Source organism: Oenanthe melanoleuca, chromosome 28 (assembly GCF_029582105.1).
Source record: "Oenanthe melanoleuca isolate GR-GAL-2019-014 chromosome 28, OMel1.0, whole genome shotgun sequence".
In the NCBI taxonomy this organism is placed as follows: Eukaryota; Metazoa; Chordata; class Aves; order Passeriformes; family Muscicapidae; genus Oenanthe; species Oenanthe melanoleuca.
Window position 1 is genome coordinate 1,078,018 of NC_079361.1, and position 20,119 is coordinate 1,098,136.

At 57.9% G+C, this 20,119-nt stretch overlaps 1 protein-coding gene across 2 annotated transcripts; it reads right to left on the reverse strand.

The window, feature by feature from the left end:
- Positions 1 to 376: 376 nt before the first annotated feature.
- On the reverse strand, positions 377 to 11,856 carry MEX3D (mex-3 RNA binding family member D). Of its 2 annotated transcripts, none has more exons than XM_056512539.1 (2): positions 11,327 to 11,856; positions 377 to 1,725 (listed from the first exon to the last, which is right to left on the reverse strand). In XM_056512539.1, exons 1-2 carry the CDS (start codon positions 11,775 to 11,777, stop codon positions 473 to 475), a joined length of 1,704 nt encoding a protein of 567 aa, XP_056368514.1. In that variant the 5' UTR covers positions 11,778 to 11,856; the 3' UTR covers positions 377 to 472. The 2 variants fall into 2 exon arrangements, with proteins under 2 accessions (XP_056368514.1, XP_056368515.1); XM_056512540.1 differs by lacking the exon at positions 11,327 to 11,856 and adding an exon at positions 7,999 to 9,580.
- Between the last annotated feature and the right edge of the window lie 8,263 nt (positions 11,857 to 20,119).

Sequence of the window (20,119 nt, forward strand, 5' to 3'; positions counted from 1 at the left end):
GTGCAACCGGACCTTTTCTTTCTGGTTATTTCAGTTTGCAAACGGAATACTGGTATTTGGGAAGGACTGGTGGAGAACAGCCGGGCTCCCTACCCAGCCCCACAGCCAGGTGAAGAGTTAAAGCTATTCTGTAAACATCGGAGTTTCCTCCTCGCGGAATTCACGCCCCTCTTTCCTCATCCTCATCTTCTTTGTTTTCTTCTTCTTCCTCTTCTTCTTCGTCATCTTCTTCTTCTTCTTCTTCTTCTTCGGCCCCCTCGCCCCCGCCCTCCCGACCCCCCGCATCGGCCCCCCCGCCCCCGCCGCGCCCTCTGCGCCTCTCCAGCTCCTCGCCATCGCCTCTCCCCCCTCCCCGCCCCGTGCGCCCATCATCACATCTGCAATTAAATAAAAAGCTCGATTTAAACAGTATAAAGTCCTTAAAACGCTGCGGTGTTGGGTGGAGGGGGTGACGGCCGGGCCGGCCCCCGGGCTAGGAGAAGATGTGGATGGCTTGGGTGGCGGGCACGTGGCAGGCGGGGCACTGGGGCTGTGCGCGGCCGCAGATGCGCAGGGCGCACTCCATGCAGAACAGGTTGTGGCCGCAGGGCACCAGCGCGGCCATCACCTCGCTCTCCAGGCACACCATGCACTCCCGGGAGCTCTTGCGGTGCCCGTCCGAGCTGCTCGAGTCGGTGGGCGAGCCCGAGGCGGCCGAGATGCTGCCGGGCAGCGAGGAGGAGGAGGAGTAGCCGGTGCTGTTGGAGAAGGAGGAGAGCGAGCCCTGGGCGGGCAGCCAGGCCAGCGCGCCGGCGGGGTCGCTGGGGATGCGCCGCGCCGAGGGGTGCTCCAGCCCCGCCGCCCCGGCCTCGGGCAGCGTGGGCGACAGGCGCGGCGTGGCCGGGCCGCTGTTGCGTCTCTGCGAGCTGTTGATGGAGGAGCAGCTGCTGAAGGCTTGCAGGGGGTTGCCCGAGCGCTCGAAGGGCGACCAGATGGCGGTGGTGGGCGTGGTGAGGTCGAGGGCCAGGAAGTCGAAGCCGAAGTCGCACTCGTCGGAGCCCAGCGGGGCCGGGGGCTCGCTGAAGGTGCTGTAGGGGCTGGTGGGGCTGGCGGCCGCCACGCGCCCGCTGTAGAAGGACTCGGTGGAGCCGCTGCCCAGCGAGCTGAGGCTGTCGTTGCGCAGCGCGGCCGAGGGGCGCTGGGCGGCGTGCGGGGCCTTGGCCCAGGGCGCGGCCGCGCCGCCCTGCAGCTCCAGGCAGACGTCGGTGCCGTTGGAGTGGAAGTCGTTGTCGGCGTTGACGTCGATGAAGGAGCCTGTCCTCATGGTGATGTGCGCCTCGATCTCCTCGCGCGCCCGGTCCACGTTCTCGGGCATGCCCGTCACCTCGAACACGGGCTCCTTGTCGCGGCTCGGCGTCACGATGTACGTGTGCGTCTGCTGCTGGATGCGCTTGATGGTGGCGCCCTTGGGGCCCACCACCAGCCCCACCACGCGGTAGGGCACCCTCACCTGGATGGTGGTCTGCCCCGGCAGGTTGGGCGGCCCCTGCAGGGCCCCCGCCAGCCCGTTGACTTTGTTGCGCGTGGCCCGGATCATGGAGAAGTGCTCGGCGGCCGACAGGATCTCGCGCTTGGCCATCTCCACGTCCTCCTTCCTGCCCGTGACGATGAACACGGGCTCCTCGCCCCGCACCGGCGTCTTGATGTACGTGTTGGTCTTGGCACGCAGCGCTTTGATCTTGCAGCCTGCGGGGCAAGGAGAGGGGGAAATGACACATCAACGCCGAGACCTCACGGTGACCCTGTGCTCACCCAGGATGGGGCGCAAAGGACCAGCAGGAACCTGCAGGTGCCTCTGGCTCTGCATCTGCAGCACGGGCTCCCTTGGAGAGAGGGCTCCCTCCCGCCCCTGAGGCAGATGGGGGCTCATGGCTCAGTGCTGGGGGGCTGCCCTGGCTTCTCCCAGCTCCTGGCACTGTTCTGACCCTCAGGGGGTGGGGATCAGCAGGATGCAGACTGCAGCCCTGCCCCAGAGGCGTGGGACAGCATGGGCAGAGGTGCCAGGACAGGCAGCCATGGGGGCACCATCAGGGCAGGTGAGAAGCTCTGGAGATTCACTCCAGAGGTGTTTAAGGAGGTACAAGAGAAGAAAAGATGCCAAGATGGAAAGGAAGGAAAAGGCTGTTTGGATCCTGCAGGTCCACTGACACCTCTGAGCCAGCAGCTGAACCTGAGGAACAGCCCTGGATGCACTCCTGGAGAGACAGGGGAGCTGGACCTCCCCAGGGCAGGGGACACAGCCACCCCTCCCCAGGGCAGGAGACACAGCCACCCCTCCCCAGGGCAGGAGACACAGCCACCCCTCCCCTCCCTGTCCCACAGGAGGGATCCCCAGTGCCTGGGCTGGGGCAGGGCTGCTCCCCAGACTCCTGCTTCCCCCACAGCAGGGATGTGATTCAGCAGGCAGAGCTGCCATGGCTGGCTGTGGGACTGGGAGATGGTGCTGCAGCTCTGCCTTTGCCCCGTGCAGCCCTGGACACAGCCATGGGGACAGCCCTGGACACAGACCTCGGGACAGCCCTGGGCACTGCCCTGTGCACAGCCATGGGGACAGCCCCTGGGCACTGCCCTGTCCAGGCCCAGCTGGGATCTGGCTGCAGGTCCTGGCAGCACCATCCAGCCAAAGGCTCCCGCTCTCCTCTGGGCTGCAAAAGGCTCCAACTCTCCTCCAGGGCCACTTTGCTCTGCTCCACTGAGGAGCAGTCTATGGCTGCCAGCCCAGCTCCACTCCCTGCACCCCCAGCCCTAATTGCATCCACTCATAATTAAGTCCCTGTGAATCAGGCACAGTACAACTGGAGCTGAGTTCACTGGCCACTGGCACACAGCAGTGAATGACCCCTGTCTGCCCCCTCCCACCCCTGAGCTCTGCAGGGCACCCAGCACAAAGCTGGGAGCCAGCAGGGATGGAGGTGCTCCACTGGAGCCCTGAGCTGGCCCTGTCCATGGCACACACTGCTGCACATGCCTGTGGATAAACAGCTCCACTCCTCCAGGCACAGCCGAGCGCCTGCCTGGCTCCTCTGAACGGCTCAGGGCACTCCTGCCCCTCCTCCTCTTCCCAGACGCTCCCTGAGGAAGGGCAGGGCTGCTCTTCCAGCTGGGAGGCTGGGAAGGAGAGGCCTAGAAGGCTGAAGGGCCTCAGCACATGATAGATACAGAGCTGCTGGAGCCAGTCCAGAGAGATGCTGCAAGGGCTGGAGCCCCTCTGCTCTGGGGACAGCCTGGGACAGCTGGGGGTGCTCACCTGGAGAAGAGAAGGATCCAGGGAGAGCTCAGAGCCCCTGGCAGGGCCTGAAGGGGCTCCAGGAGAGCTGGAGAGAGACTGGGGACAAGGGATGGAGGGACAGGACCCAGGGAATGGCTGCCACTGCCAGAGTGCAGGGTTAGGGTTAGGGATATGGGATATTGGGCAGGAATTGTTCCCTGGGAGGGTGGGGAGTACTGGGTTTCTGTAACCAGGTTTTGGTAGCAGTGAGGTTACAGGGGTGGTTCGTGTGAGCAGCTGCCCAAAGCTTCCCCTGTGTCCAGCAGAGCCAATTCCAGCTGGCTCCAGGATGGACCTGGCACTGGCCAAGGCCCAGCCCAGCAGAGGTGGTGGGGACACCTCAGGAACATGAATTTGAGAAGGAAGAAAGGTCTTGTGCAGTTGTAATTGGGCCTAGAGAAGAGCAGGGTTAGATGTGAGAGGAGCAGCTCTGCAGACTCCCAGGGCACAGGGAGGAGGGGCAGGAGCTGCTCCAGGCACTGCAGATCCCTGCAGCCTCTGGGGAAACCATGGTGAGGCCATGGAGGTGCACAGGGGTGCAGAGCTGCAGCCCCAGCAGGAGCCCAAGCTGGAGCAGGGACAGCCCCAAAGGAGGCTGTGACCTGTGGGAAGCATGACGTGGAGCAGGGACTGCAGAGCCAGAGAGGAGCCCAGGCTGCAGCAGGTCTGCTGGAAGCACTTGTGACCCTGAGGGGACAGTGTGTGAGCTGCCCCACGGGAGGGACCCCACCCTGGGGCAGGGAAAGGGCTGCAACTCCTCTCCCTCAGCAGCAGCAGGAACAATGTGGGATGAACTGACTGTGATCCCCATTCCCATCTCCCTGCTGGAGGGCAGAGGGAGAGCCCAGGAAGGAGGGAGGGGTAAGGGGAAGGCATTCTTAAGATTTATTTTACTTCTTGTGGTCCTGCTCTGATTTTGTTAATAATAAAATCAATTAGTATCCCCAAGTTGAGTCTGTATGGCCCTTGACAATACTGGGTAAGGGATCTTTCCCTGCCTTTATCTCAACCCATGAACCCTCTGTTGTATTTTCTCTCCCCTGTCCACTTGTGGAGGGCAGAGATGGAGCAGCTTTGGTGGGTGCCTGGAACCAGCCAGAGCCAACCCACTACAGTGAAACAGAGTGCCCAGAGCAGCTGTGGCTGCTCCATCCCTGGAAAGGTCCAAGGCCAGGCTGGATGGGGCTTGGAGCACTCTGAGATAGTGAAAGGTGGTGGCACTGGATGAGCTTTAATATCCCCTCCAACACAAACCATTCTGGGATTCTGTGACTCAGCCAGGGCTGGAATGGCTGAGGTTGACTCAGGTCTGCCCCAACCAGGTAAATCAATCCAGGCTCCCCAGCAGCACCTGGAGAGCAGAGGAGCTGTGCTGCTCCTGCAGCCCCAGGTGTGCATTAGGCCTCATGGATGACAGAGAGCAGCAGGAGCTGCCCTGGGTGTCACAGCCAGGCTCCCTGCACCACTAATCCCAGGCAGGTGCATTTCTGGCTGGGGCACACAGCAAAGCAATGGCCCAAGGACTGGGGCAGGGCAGAACCATCCAAGGCGACATTTAGTGAATTATTATCATGTGCCAGCTCCTACAGGGCTGTCCTGGGAGAGGCATCTACTCCCACATTCCCCTCCCAGATTTATCCTGCTGTAAGATCTGCCCCTGCTCCACTGCTTGGCAAACCAGGACAAGCCCAGGGCAGTGGGAAGAGGCTCTGCTGGTGCCTCCCATGGGCACCAGCCTCATGCCCAAGGTCCCAAATTCATCCTTTGCAGCATCACAGAATCATGGAATATCCTGAGCTGGAAGGGACCATCAGTGCAGCCCCTGTCCCTGCCCAGACCCCCCAGCAACCCCACCCTGAGGATCCCTGAGAAGCCTGGGCAGTGCCCAGCACCCTCGGGGGGCAGAACCTTTCCTTGAGCTCCATCCCTACCCTCAACAAGTGAGAGTTTCAGGATGTAAAGCCACTGGCAGCTCCAGGAGCACTCAGGAGCCACATCCACATGGCTTAGTGAGGTTCTTCCTCACCCCACTCCATCACCCCAGCAACACCAGTAGGACCCAAATGGTGCCATGTCAGCACCAAAGAGAGGAAGAGTTTGTCTGGCTGCTCCTGCAAGCTCTTCACAGGGACAAAGCCAGAAACCTTGGATAAAAATCAAAGGGGTGCCTGGCTTGGCCAGTTCCACCCTCCTCAAACCAGCAGCACAGGAAAAATGCCCCCAGCCCATGGCTGCTGGCTGCTGCCAGGGCCATGGATGGCACCAAACACAGCTGGAGTGGGAGCTGGGTTTCCCAGGGGAGGGGTAGGAGAGGATGGCAGATCAGGGAGGGTGGGGTGTGGGATCACCCGCCACCTGTCCCAGAACCAGGAAGACAGGCACAGGCCAGGGCCAGGGAAGCCACTGCCTGAGGCCATGTGCTGGCACCAGCACCAGGAACTGTGCCTGGAGGAGTCTCCAGCGTGGGGACACACCAGGGGACTGATCTGTCCTGCCCTGGCCCCAGGCCCAAACTCCTCCTGAGACACCCCTTGGCTGCAGGGACTGCCAGGCCAAGGTCCCAATGCTGGAGGGGGCAGGATGAGCTGCAGCCTCCCCAGGCTGAACCTGCCTGGCACAGGGAGCTGCTGAGGAGACACAAACACAAGCTCCCAGCAGGACACCCCTGTCCTCCAGCACAGCTGCACCCCCTGAGGGGCTGAGCCAGGGCTGCCCCTGCTCCTGCTCAGGAGGGCAGATGGCACCTCGTGCCTGAGCCCCCAGAGCCTGATGGACCTGAACTGCAACCTGGGGAAATCATGGAATGCTTTGGGTTGGAAAGGATTTTAGAGTTAATTTGTTCCACCTTTTTCAATGGGCAGGGACACCTCCCACTGTCCCAGGCTGCTCCAGCCCCAGTGTCCAGCCTGGCCTGGGACACTGCCAGGGATCCAGGGGCAGCCACAGCTGCTCTGGGCACCCTGTGCCAGGGCTCCCCACCCTCCCAGGGAACAATTCCTGCCCAATATCCCATCCAGCCCTGCCCTCTGCCAGTGGCAGCCATTCCCTGGGTCCTGTCCCTCCATCCCTTGTCCCCAGTCCCTCTCCAGCTCTCCTGGAGCCCCTTTAGGCCCTGCCAGGGGCTCTGAGCTCTCCCTGGATCCTTCTCTTCTCCAGGTGAACACCTCCAGCTCTCCCAGCCTGGCTCCAGCCCTTGGAGCATCTCTGGTCTCCGCTGGACTGACTTCAGCAGCTCCACATTGTTCTTGTACTTGGAATGATCCAGAGCAGTACGAGGACATTTCAGATGAGCCCCTGCAAACCCCCACCCCAGCACGGTGTGACACCATCCTGGATGGCCACACCCCTGTGAAGCTCTGCAGGATCAGGGTCATGCCAGAGGGGCTGTGGCAGGGACCTGGAGCTGCCAGCCAGGCAGGGCCACACCTCAGCCCAGCAGCAGCAGGAGGCATTCACACATCCCCCTGGCCAAGGGCTGCTGTGCAGCACCAATGGCAACAGAGCAGAACAAAGTGCCAGACTTTGCTGCAAGTCTCCACCAAAGCAGCTTTAATGATACAGATAAAAACAGCCCAAAACCAGAGGCAGGATGGAGGGGACAGACCCAGGGATGCTTGAGCCCCAAGAGCCCTTGGTGAACACCAGAGCCTGGGTCCCACCACAGCCCCAGAGTGGCTCAGCTGCTGTTACATCTCCTTGGTGGAGCTCTGATCCCAAACTAATCCTGATACCCCACAGCCACACTCAGCTGCCAGCAAACCTTGGTTTCCAAAGCTCTCACCCCCCCTCCAAGTCACAGCCCCCTGTGCCACCACACCCAGCTCTGCCTGCAGGGACAGCCCCGATGGGGGGAGAGCAGGACACTCCTCCCAGTCTTCCCAGCTCCAGGCCCTCCTCTTTCACCCTGTCCCCATCCCACATGGCTCCCATTACACTCCACTCTGCAAAGCTGCCCTGGCTGAACCCATCCCACCTGCCCTTGGGATGGGATATTGGTAATTTCTGACAAGAAACAGAATCCCAGGGAATTCTCCCTGGTGATAATGGTGGTGATGGAGGCAGCACCCAAGGAAAGGCAGCTGCTCTCACTGGACATCCTCACTTGGCATCACCAAAGAAAACTTGGTTTCAGACAGATCAGGGCTGAGACCACTGCAAGAGCCCATGAAAACCAGTACAGCACTGGGAGAGAGGGCTGGGAAGAGCCTCTCCATCCTCTGTGCTCCAATAACCGTTACACTGGAGGTGATGAATCCCATGCAGCTCATCCCCTTGCCCAGACCACGTCTCTGCTTGACCAAGGAGGTCTGTGCTGGCAATGCCCAGCTCAGACTGGTGAGCTGGTGAAACCCAAAAAGCACCAGCAGAGCTTTTTTGGAGGAGCCTCTGATGGCAGCAGGCAGGAGGATGGTGTCTGTCACAGGCTTGGGAACCTTCTGCTGCCTCACCCCTGGAGTGCCCTACCCAGGGCTCTTCCTCTTCCCTGCTCTGCAGCATCTCCTGGCCTTTGATCCAGAGTTCTGGAGCTCCCAGTCCCCTTCATTACCAGGGAATGGCACAGGATGGGCCAGGACTGGGACCAGGCATGGAGGAGAAAACGCTGCACCTCCATCACAGCTCCTCTCCCCTCGCTGAGCACTCCTTCCCAACTCTGCACACAGGAACCAACTCATCCCTGCTGCACATCACACCTTGGCTTCTCCTCCAGACACTGGAGAGCAGGGCAGGGAGGCTGGGCTCCTCTCCTCGGGACACAGTGTGCAGCCAGTGCCAGTTCTCAGATGTACAGGCAGATCCTTCAGCAACCAGATCCATCTGTGTGACCAAGCTCAGGAGTTCCCAGCTCTGCTTCGACCCAGCTGCCAGGAGGATGTGCCAGGTGCCTCCAAGGACGTGGCACCTGGGCAGGAGACAACAGAGAGCAGCAACCCAGGGCTTGGAAATGAGAGGATTCCTTGCACCCCTATGATCCATGGCGAGGTTACAGGTGCCCAGGTTGGTCCAGAGAGGCCTACAGTCACTCTGTGCATCCTCTGAGCACTGGAATGCCAGCCACACTCCAGCAGAGAGGAGAGGTGCCACGTGCCATCCTTCCCTGGATCTACCCTTCGAGCATCCCAACATCTTCTATAAACAGCAACTTTCCTTTTGCAGAGCTGTGACAGTCCCTGAGTGTCACAGATGGGCAGAGGAGCTGTGGCTCCATTCCATGGGAGGCACCTGGAGTGGGAGGGGAGAGCAGATGCTGCTGGAATGCCCCTCCAAAGCTGGGGCAGCAGGAATCCACACCAGCACAGCACCAGGGCCGGGTCAGGGCAGCTCTAACACCTGCCCCATGCTCCTGGGGATTCCTGATATCCCCACGGCTCTCCCTGCTGGATGGCAAGAGGAGCCCATGCTGCTCCAATGGTGCCCACAGCAGGTTTGGAGATGGTCCCTCCCACAGCAGGAGTCATGACCAGGCTTGCAGGCGAAGGCACAGCCAGGGAATCCCGCCCGGCCATGGGGGAGAGGAGCTGCAGATCCTGCCTGGAAGAGGAGCCACAGATCCCTGCAGGAAGAGCCAGATTCCAGCAGAGAGATGCTGCTCCACCGTGTCACTGATGGCACTCTGGACATGGGTCATGACAAACAGTTCTCCAGCTCAGGGAAGAAAACACCAATTTGATTTAGAGAACAAAGAGTTACTTGATTGGCTGCTGCTGCTCTTTTGTGAAAGGGTTAAATTAGGATATCTGGAGGAGAGAAACTGAAGAAAAGAAGAAGTTGTGTCCAACTGCCTGTGTCCTATCTCAGCCTGCACAGGACAGGACATCCATGTGCTGGTTCTGGCTGCCAGAACCTCCCTGGTCCCCACTTGCCACAGCAGCCAGGTCTGGGCAAAGCAGAACAGGTCCCCAAGTGCCCCAAGGTGTGTGGGGAGAGATCCTGAGCCCTGCCCTGACTCCAGCCCCTTCCAGGGCAGCTGAGATGCACATCTTCATCCCTTCCTATGTTCCAGGCACAGCAATACTGCAAATTTCTGCTCCTTGGGTCACAACCAGGCTGGGCAGTGAGGGAAAGAGTGACAGGGCAGTGTCACCAGCAGGACACATTTTGTCACCATGACAATGATGGTCCAGCCAAACATCCCAAAGCTCAGCTCTACAGCCAGACCCCACTGCCATGGGGCTGCCAAAACCGAGGGAGACGTGCAGGGAACCAGAAGGACCTGGAGGCACACAGGGTGAGTGAGAAGGGCTCTGCTCAGCGTGAGCCCTGAGGAATAAGCTTGGTGTTACCTGAGGAATAAGGTATCCTTGCTGTGATCCAGCTGCCAGTGGCACGGAGAGCAGCCGGAGCAGACATTGCTGCCAGCCCCGTGCTGCCCAACCACCACAATGGGCTCTAGGGTGCCGAGTGCCCCTCCTCAACACAACCCCAGAGCAAGGCCACCACACTGCATCCCAGCAGGCCGAGCCCAGCAGAGGGGCAGGAAAACAAGGGGAAACCCCTGGAGAGGGCTGGTCCTGCTCATGGGCTGGGGCTGCAGCAGGGAGCTCCAGCTCACATCTGGCACCAGGTCACCCCCGAGCCCACACTGAGCCCCTCAAGCAGCCCTCCTCAAGCCAACAGAATAATTCCTTTGGCAGTATTTCTTTCAAAAGTTTCATAAGCCCGTGAAGCTTAGTGAGCACCCAAACTCCACCAAGGTGTTTTGGGCAGGTACCCGGCTGTGCACCAAACTCCTCGGGGTGCTGGAGGGGCAGCGCCGGGGTCTCACCCCTCCCAAACACCCAGGGAAAGGAGGGCACCGAGGGGCAGCTCCCGGGCCGAACGCAGCGGGGTCCCGCAGAGCCCAGCCCGGGCACAGGCTCGGTGTAAACCCGCCGGACCCCGCGGAGCTCGGCCAGGCCACCGAATCCAGGTGTCCGTGCAGGAGGAGGAGAAGCCGGGGGAGCAGGGCGCGGTGCCACGCTCCGCTCCGCTCGCTCCCGGCTCTGCCCCGCCGCCCCCGCGGCCCGGCAGCCCGGGGGTCCCCCGGCCGGGGAGCGGGACCGCCGAGGGGTGCACGGAAAGTTGGGAGGCCGGGAAGCGGGGCCGGCTGGGAGGCAGCGCAGGCCAATGGGAAGCGCAGAGCATGATGTCACCGCGCTCATCACAGCATGGCTCTGGCTAACAAAGAGAACAATGAGCCTGCCCAGCTCCCCGCTTCCCCCCTGCAAAAAAAGCCCCCCGACCCCCGGGCCGCAGCCCCCCGGGCAGGGAGAGCTGGGAGCCGCCGGCCGAGGGCAGGGCTGGGGTGCCAGAGCCCACAAGGGCAAAACAGCCCGGAGGTCACGCTCCCTGCCAGGGGATTCCTGCCGGGATCCCTGCGGGCAGCAGCTCTCTTCCTTTTCCTTCTTTTTTTTCTATTTTTTTTTTTAAATTTTTTTTCCTTAAATCCTCCGCCCTGGGTATTTTCTTTTTGATTTTTCAAGGTGAAAGTTTGGTTTATTTGTTATGTCCTGGAGACAAAGCCCACTCGAGGCACACCCACCCGGCGGGGCTGGGGCGTCCCTTTGTGACAGCTGGGCGCGAGGGGCTCCTGGGCCGCCTGCGGAGCTCCGGCCACCTGCAGACCAGCGGGTTAACGACCATTTATATCGGATTTATCAGCAGGATTTGTAAACCAAGTCTGAGATGAGTGGCACCGTTTACACGCCGGGTCTGAGATACGGAGCTGGAGGGGAGGGGGCAGCGGCACAACTACAATGAAAGCAAAGCTCTCGCCTCGCTCCGTGTCCTGGCAGCTCCCACGGACTCGCGTGGCTGCCGGGAACTTTCCGCGGGCAGCCGGCGTTACCCCACCCGGGCCGATGGAGTTTAATTGCTATTTCCAGGCAGTTCGGTGGCACCGGCGCGGGGCGCAGCTCCCGGGACCCGCGGCCGACTTTCGCCGTTGAGTTTCCGCCTGCGCACGGAGACAAAGCCCCGAAACTGCCCCAAATCGCGAGGGAGGGGGTCCCCGGGTCCCGCCGTGTCCCCACGCCGCGTTACCTTGCCGGCCCACGATCTCGGCGACGTGCTCGGAGCTGGGCACGGGCACGCACTCGGTCATGTTCACGCTCTTCTTCCTGCTGGCCGGCGGCTCGGGCAGCAGCGCGGGCGGCCCCAGCGGCGGGGCCAGGCTGCCGAAGGCGCCCGCGGCCGGGGCGGGGGCCGGCACCGGGGAGCCGCCGCCGCCGCGCTCCCGCTCCCGTAGGCCGCCCGGCCCCGCGGCCCCCGCCGGCTCCTCCGCGCCCTCCAGCCCCAGCAGCGAGAGCTGGTCCAGGGCGAACCTCAGCGCGGCGGCTTCGCCCTGCGCCGGCGGCCCCTCCCGCTCCCGGCCGGGCTCGGGCTCCGGCGGCGGCTCCTGCCCGGCGGGCGGCGGCGGGCTGAGCAGCGTGAGGCAGCGCGGCGGGCCGCGGGCCGGCTGCCCGGGCTCGGGCTGGTACATGGAGCCGGGCATGGCGCGGAGCGGGCGCGGAGCGCAGCGGGCCGGGGCCGGGGCGGTGCCGCTGCCCGGGGCCGCCGCCGCCGCCTCCCTGCGCCCCCCGCCCCGCCCGGCGATGGGCCGGGCCGCGCCCGCCGCGCGCATGCGCGACACAGCCCCGCCCTCCGGCCCGGGCCCGCCCCGCCGCGGCCCCGCCCACCGGCCCCGCCCTGCTGCGAGCCGGCCCGGGCCGAGGGGTCCCCAACTGGGGGGTCTCAGCATTTGGGGGGGCCGAGCATTTGGGGGGGGTCTCAGCATTTGGGGAGCGCCGAGCGTGGGGCAAGGGGGCCCTGAGCATCGCAGGGGGTGGGAGGGGTCCGAGCGTAGCTGGGGCGTTCTGAGCATCCCGGGGAGCTCCCCACATCCCGGGCAGCATCCGAGGGGCTCGAGCACCGCCTCCCTCCGCCCATCCACAGCGCAGACCCGGCGGTTCCCAGCGCGGAACCAGGGCTGAGCTGCCCGAAAAACGCCGCCGAACCCGAGAGAGGGGGAGGCAATCGGCGCGGAGGGGACAGCCCCGCAGTGCCACCGCTGCCACCGTCACTCGGCAGAGGGGACCGAGGTCACCGGGCACCGCTGGGCCCCGCAGGGACCGGAGCAGCGGCGGCTCCTCCCGCTGCCGCCGCCCCTTCCAGGCGCTGGGGACAGAGCCATGGCACAGCCCCGCGCCGGGACCGCTGGACTCCTCCTCCCCGCCGGGTTACTGAACTTAAGAAAACGTAAAATCTGTCTTTTCCCTCACCATTTCCCCTTGGATCTTCAGCTTCTATTTCACAGTGTTATTTCACAGGGTCCCAGCGCACTTCGGGGTGGAAGGGACTACCCAGTTCCAGCCCCCAGTTGTGCTGCTCAGGCTCAGCAGCAGCGTCATCTGGTTCTGCCTGACAGAGCCACGAACACTCAGCAGGGATCCCGATCACCCTCCCCACGGCAGCAGGTCCCTGCTGCCATGGATGTCCCCTCCATGGCTCACTGCCAAGCAGCTGCCTCCAACCCCTTTGTCCCAGGCAGGACTTTAGAAAATCTTCCCTGGCAGTGCTGGCCCAGCACACTCCTTTCCTGGAAAAACACAGACCAATTCCCAGCTCATCCAAGATCTCACATGCCCAGACATTCCCATTCCACAGCTCGACACTCAAGTTTAATTTTCTCCATTTACACATAATTGTTAATTGTCTTTCCCAATCACTGTCTTTGGGATTAATTCAACCGTTTGGCTTGGGATTGTTTTTAATTGCAAGAACCATCAGTGTCTGGGCTAGAAACCCCCCCCTTCAATCCACCCACTCTGTTCCCATTTCAGATCCCAGGAAACATTAACTCCTGCTTCTCCATGGCCCCAAAACGAGCCACATGGGCTGGCCCTGTGCTTCCAAGCTGGTGACTCTTCTATGGACAGAGGCTTTAGCATTCTAATACTTTGAAAAGGACATCTGAAACTTTTGTGGGATCTTTGCAGCAAGGTAACAGCCACCAGGAACTGTCTCCTTAATTCTTTCCCCTACTCTCACCTGAAAACTAAACTCATCATCTTCCAGATGCTAAAAAGTTTAATGAGAACATTTAACAAGCTGCTTCTCCTCCTGCTTTGCCCCTTCTTCCTCTCCTCCTGCTTTCTCTGCAGAGGACTGTGAACTCCCACCAGCCCTTTCCTTCTGTCAGGCTGTTGTAGAGAAAGCTGGAGCAACTTGTTTTCCCCCAGATAGCTCGATTTCATGGAGATGTGTCCATATCCATCCTGATTCCTGTGCTTACACAGATCCAACAGCATCAGCACAGCTCTGGGAATCCTCCCACTCCAGACCTGCCTTCTCCATGCCATGAGCTGTTCAGAGAGCTGGCAGGCTCCAGGATTATTGCATGGAATCCTTGAATATCCCAGCCTGGAAGGGACACACAGGGATCCAGTCCAACCCTGCCCAGCGCCCAACAGCCCCACCCTGAGCATCCCTGAGAGCGCTGTCCAAACGCTCCTGCAGCTCTGGCAGCCTTGGGGCCGGGACCATTCCCTGGGGAGCCTGGGCAGTGCCCAGCACCCTCGGGGGGAAGAACCTTTCCCTGAGCTCCATGCCAGCCCTGACACAGCTCCATGCCATTTTTGCCTTGAGGGCTTACACCTATTAAGCAGAGAAGCTTCTCCTCCAGGAACAGGCACAGGAAATCCAAGTCTAAGCATGAGACATCCCTCCCTTTGCCCTTTCACTTCCCAAAATATTTAACATAGTAAGTTGAAACAACTAAAAATAGTGGGGTTTCCATAACTTGAGACAGAGGGTACAACCCCTCCTGTCAGAGCTTCTTTTGTCCCCACATAATGGAGGAAACTCAGGCATGACCAGCACTGGCTCTCCACTGGGCAGCCTTGAGCTACCCAAGAGGAGTGCACAGGTACCTGAACTCCTCAGGGATGTCCTTGCTGCAGTTCCAACACCAAACACACTCCTGGCCACTGCAGGACATCACACCCCCAGCTCTGAAGGCACTGGCATGTTCTGTACGTGGGCTTTCAGACCCCCTCAGGAGCTGCACTCCCAACACTGCCATTTTTGTCTCTCTGCTCTCTCAGTCCTTCTGGGAATTTTTACGTCAAGTCCAACAACACCCAGGGAAACTGCCAGTTGTTATTTTAAGCACTTTGGCAAACCTGGTTTGTAGATGTTGTGCCTCTGATCTGTTCCATTTTCAGAAGAACTAGCTCACACTTTCTTCTGAGAGTCTTAATTCTACATATGACACCAAATGGCCTTTGGGGTTTTTTTAACCTGAGCAATTAGCAGTTCTTAAAGAGACTTGTGTCTCCCATTAACAGAGGAAATGAGTCTACAAACCAGGGAAGTTGTTCAGCACAATTCTATTTCTTTACCAAAACATGACCATGGAGAAGAACCAACTTCACTAAACACAGGAGGAAAGAGAAGATGATTGCTCACTGCTTCCAAGCCCATCTGTCCAGGTTTTCCCCCATTTCTCAGCAGAAGTCATTCCCAAATATTTGTTAAACATTTGGTGCCTGACCATTAAAGCTGTGGCTGCCCCATCCCTGGCAGTGCCCAAGGCCAGGCTGGACAGGGCTTGGAGCAGCCTGGGATGGTGGAAGGTGTCCCTGCCCATGACAGGGATATAACTGGATGGGCTTTGAAGCCCTTTCCAACCTAAACCATTCTGGGATTCTGTAATCTACAGAATAAAAATATCCCCCAAAAGAACAATAGAATCCCATGTACAGACAGGGAATTCCAGAACAGTGGACTAAAGTATACCAGGTTTCACAGCCCAGAAAGGTGTTTCCTATATGGAGAAAAAGCAGCAGAAGTTCAGCAGAGCATCAGTGCTACCACAGCTCCCAACTCCCTCAGGAGCAACTCAGCAACTGCTGCTTATTCCAGCCCAAGTGTGCAATGGCACAAGTGACAACAGCTGAGGATCTCTATTCTGCAGGAGATCATCCCTTGTAGATCCACCCCTAAAGATGGGATCAGTGAATGAAGACAGGGGAATGCTCCTGCTCCCCCACCAAAAAATCCCTGATTTCTCATAGAATCACCCCAGACTGATTTGGGTTGGAAGGGATGCTAAAGATCATCCAGTGCCACCCCTGTCATGGCAGGGACACCTCCTACTGTGACAGGCTGCTCCAGCCCCAATGTCCAGCCTGGCCTGGGACACTGCCAGGGATCCAGGGGCAGCCACAGCTGCTCTGGGCACCCTGTGCCAGGGCTCCCCACCCTCCCAGGGAACAATTCCTGCCCAATATCCCATCCAGCCCTGCCCTCTGCCAGTGGCAGCCATTCCCTGGGTCCTGTCCCTCCATCCCTTGTCCCCAGTCCCTCTCCAGCTCTCCTGGAGCCCCTTCAGGCCCTGCCAGGGGCTCTGAGCTCTCCCTGGATCCTTCTCTTCTCCAGGTGAGCACCCCCAGCTGTCCCAGGCTGTCCCCAGAGCAGAGGGGCTCCAGCCCTTGCAGCATCTCCGTGGTTCCTCTGCACTGGCTCCAGCAGCTCCACGTCCTCCTGCTGCTGTTCCCAGGGCTGGGGCAGCTCTGCAGGTGGGGTCTCACCTGAGCAGGCAGAGGGGCAGAATCCCCCCCTCCCCTGCTGCCCACGCTGGGGGCTCAGCCCAGCACAGGGGGGTTTCTGGGGTCAGTGCCCATGGCTGGGGCAGCTTGAGCCTCTCACCCACCAACACCCCAAATCCTTCTCCCCAGGGCTGCTTTATATATTTTAACTCTTGTCTAAATCACAGCACACTAGCCAAATTCTATAAAACTGGATCCAAAATCTAGAGGAAAAAATACTTTTAAAGAACAGTTATAGCTGCTCTTCTCCTCTTTAGGAGGTCAAACTCTACTTTCTGCAGCTCTCCAAGCACATGCAAATACCATGCAGAAAGCACAGCACAGAAGAGGTGCTGCAGCTCCCAGCAGAATCACAAAAAAGCCCTTACTCTGTGTGGGAAGGCTTAAGTGAATATTTCAGCACATCAGGAGCTGAATCACTGCATGTGGGTGGAGCCAGACAGATTGACAAGATCTGGAACTTGAAAGATGACCTCAGCCTGAGATCAATCATCCCACAAAGTCGCTGACTGAGGGAACAGCATATGGGGACAGCTCAAGGTGATGAGGCTCAGTGTCACTGTGCTGTGCCACAACTGCAGTAGAGGCACAAGCTAGAGCTGAGCTCACCCAAAGCCTGGCCCACTGTGGTCCCTCAGCACCACCAGGCTGAGCAGCTTTCTCTGTTACTCTTGGCATCCCCAGCACAGCACCTGTGAGACCCCCTCCTCCAGCTGGACATGAAAGAGGCACCTGGGGAAGGCATCAGAAAAGGGCTCTTTTTCATGCATCAGAAGAATGAAGAATTGAGCTGTCAGGTAATGACTTTGGAGTTGTGGAGAAGCCAGCTTGATGGAAAGCTAAGCATTAATTGCAGATCAGACAAAAGCATGAAAAAATAAAAGCTGGTACACCACACTTTCAGGTTTTACAGCCCTTCAGATCACTGATCCCCACTAAATGTGCACAGTAGGCTAATCCAGGACATGGAACTGGACTCATCTTACAAATAAAAACATGTTAGGAACTTTTCAGGATTCAACTTTTTCCAAAAGCTCAGGTTTTGGGGGTCAATACCCCACCTGGAGAGACATGTCCAGGTCTGGGTCCCCAACATCAGGAGGACGTGGAGCTGCTGGAGCCAGTGCAGAGGAACCACGGAGATGCTGCAAGGGCTGGAGCCCCTCTGCTCTGGGGACAGCCTGGGACAGCTGGGGGTGCTCACCTGGAGAAGAGAAGGATCCAGGGAGAGCTCAGAGCCCCTGGCAGGGCCTGAAGGGGCTCCAGGAGAGCTGGAGAGGGACTGGGGACAAGGGATGGAGGGACAGGAGCCAGGGAATGGCTGCCACTGCCAGAGGGCAGGGCTGGATGGGATATTGGGCAGGAATTGTTCCCTGGGAGGGTGGGGAACCCTGGCACAGGGTGCCCAGAGCAGCTGTGGCTGCCCCTGGATCCCTGGCAGTGTCCCAGGCCAGGCTGGACATTGGGGCTGGAGCAGCCTGGGACAGTGGGAGGTGTCCCTGCCAGGGCAGGGGTGGCACTGCATGGGCTTTGAGGTCCCTTCCAACCCAAACCAGTCTGGCATTCTGTGTATCAGAAAACTTGTCATTATTAAATGCAAATGAAACCAGATTTCTTCAGCAAAGCATTTCTAAATCTTTCTACTGAAGATAAACCAGTTCAGGTCAGTCATTGCCCAGTTCTGTGCAGTCTCCAACTACTTGTGTTTATGACTCTGCAAGGTAAGAAAAATCCACTCTGAGACTTAATGAACTGACTAAAAGCTTTCCCATTGGAGGCCAGTGTTATTTCTCACTCGTAGCTCATGTACTAGCTAGTCAGCAGATATTGGTAAGAAATTAGCAATACTAAATGAGATGGCTAAGCAATGCCCTGACAATTCCAAGTGCATTTGGTGGGTCATTCTGGAGTTCAAAACGTTTTTCTCTCCCCACCCTCCCAAATGTTCTGTCACTGTAAATACCATTTAGCACACACTGTTCTGTGCTGTTCTCTCCTACACTCCAGCTACTCACGGGATCAGCCTGGGGAGGAGGGGGAGAAAGGTTTTCCCTCATTAATTCAAGTTGATCCCTGCTAATCTGAGAACAAATCCAAATTTTTAGCTCACTACAGCCCATAGAGGACATTATTTTCTGTGCTGCAGAATTAGGACACCACCTTCCCGTGGCTGTGTTTCATTAAAGCAGGAAGGTAAAATAGGCAACACCAGGATCCTCAACCGACCCCAGAGTCTGGAGCAATTCCAGCAGGTGCAGAAATTCCTGTTCAGAGTGACAACAGCTAGGAATATGCATTCTATGTGATAGGGAAGAAGTGGTATTATACAAGTATTTGCATGGGCATCTGGGCTTTGGAGATTGTTCTTATGCACATAATCCCAAATAACCAGGATTTCCTGATAGGAGAAAAAACTTACTTTTTCTCCATTAAGCATTCTCCAGCCTCCTTCCCCTTTAAACACATTATTCCACACTCTTTCCAAGGAGCAGGATGATCAGTCCAGACAGAATAGTCCCTCCTTAAAGCAAGACAAAAGCACATGACTCAGGAGTCCTTCCAGGTGTCCTGTCTTATTCATATCCCACAGAGCAGAAATAACTATTTAGATGGGATATTGGGCAGGAATTGTTCCCTGGGAGGGTGGGGAGCCCTGGCACAGGGTGCCCAGAGCAGCTGTGGCTGCCCCTGGATCCCTGGCAGTGTCCCAGGCCAGGCTGGACATTGGGGCTGGAGCAGCCTGGGACAGTGGGAGGTGTCCCTGCCAGGGCAGGGGTGGCACTGGATGGGATTTAATGTCCTTTCCAACCCAAACCCCCAGCCATGGTATCAGAGCCTCCCCAGGCAGGGTTTAAAATGTCTGCATTCCCAGAGTCCAGCCATGTCATCCCTGACTCTCCTCTCTTCCTGGTGTGCTCAGTTTACAAGCAAGAAAACTCCTCCCTTTCCTTGCTCAACAGCCAGTTCAGCAAGTTCAATTTCAGATGTGAATGGAGCCAACTTTTCCTGGGCAGAACCACCCCCAAGAGCTCTGCTGGCCAAATCTAGACTGCACCAATATCCATTCCAACTCATTCTATGGTTTGCACAAAATTTAATCCAGCTAGAATTCAGTAAAAAAAACACTCCCCAAAGAGCAGGGTTATGACATTCCTTTTAAATTTTTAAGTTTTGTAAAGCAAAGTAGAAAGGAAAAAACTGTAGCCATCAACACCCTATACAGAAAAGAATATTAATTAATGAAATGTAAGCTTTGCCCCAATTCCTGCTTTTAAGTACATTATTTACTAATCATGTGCTTAACAACTTATACCTCAAGCTGCTTCCTCCACCCTGGGACAGATCTGATGATGGCAGACACTTTATGCCCATCAGTCACGTCCAGGACTGAGATCTAAGACAAACTAATCCAGTTGTTATTGCAGCAACATAAAAAACAACCATCATGGGCAGTGAAAAGAAACAGTTGATTCCCTTACCTTGCTAAGCAGGTGAAGTTATTTCACTTTGTTTGGCTGTGAGAGGAGTCCTGGGTCCCTTCTGGCACTTTGCACAAGCAACTCCTCCACATCAATGAAAACATAAACTTTGTAAACTGAAGGAAAGAGCTGAACTGGGAAAGCAGGGGGTGGGGAACAAGAGAGTTGCCAGCAATTTAAACCTGATATTCAGTGCTTTAAAACATGAGTATCAACATCTCAATCACCTGTGTTATGGTCTCTCAAAGGTATGTGGAGATTCAAGTAAAAGTAGATAAAGACATCACCAGGTATTAAACAAGTTTTCAACAAGTGTCAGAGTAAGATTGCTCTGGGCACAAGGACACCTCTGGTGTGGGATATGAACTGCTGGAGATGAGATCCAAAGGCCATAAGGGAATAGACTCAAATTGAGCCAGGAGAGGTTTAGACTGGATATCAGGGATTTTTTTTGTTTGTTTTTTTTCTTACAGAAAGGGTTGTCCAGCTGTGGCATGGGCTGCCCAAGGCAGTGGTGGAGTCATCATTGCTGGGAGTGCTCAGAAGCAGTGTGGATGTGACCATGGGGACATGGTTTAGTGCTGAATGTGGTGGTGCTGGGCTGATGGGTGGAATTGATTATCTTAAAGATCTTTCCCCACCTTAACAATTCTGTGACTTTATGACCAACCTGCCCAAGAGATGGGACACCTGGCAGCCTCTCCCTTGGTGAGGACACAGGAGAGCATTCTGCAACAAGAATGAACTGCTTTCCATCAGTTTCCCCC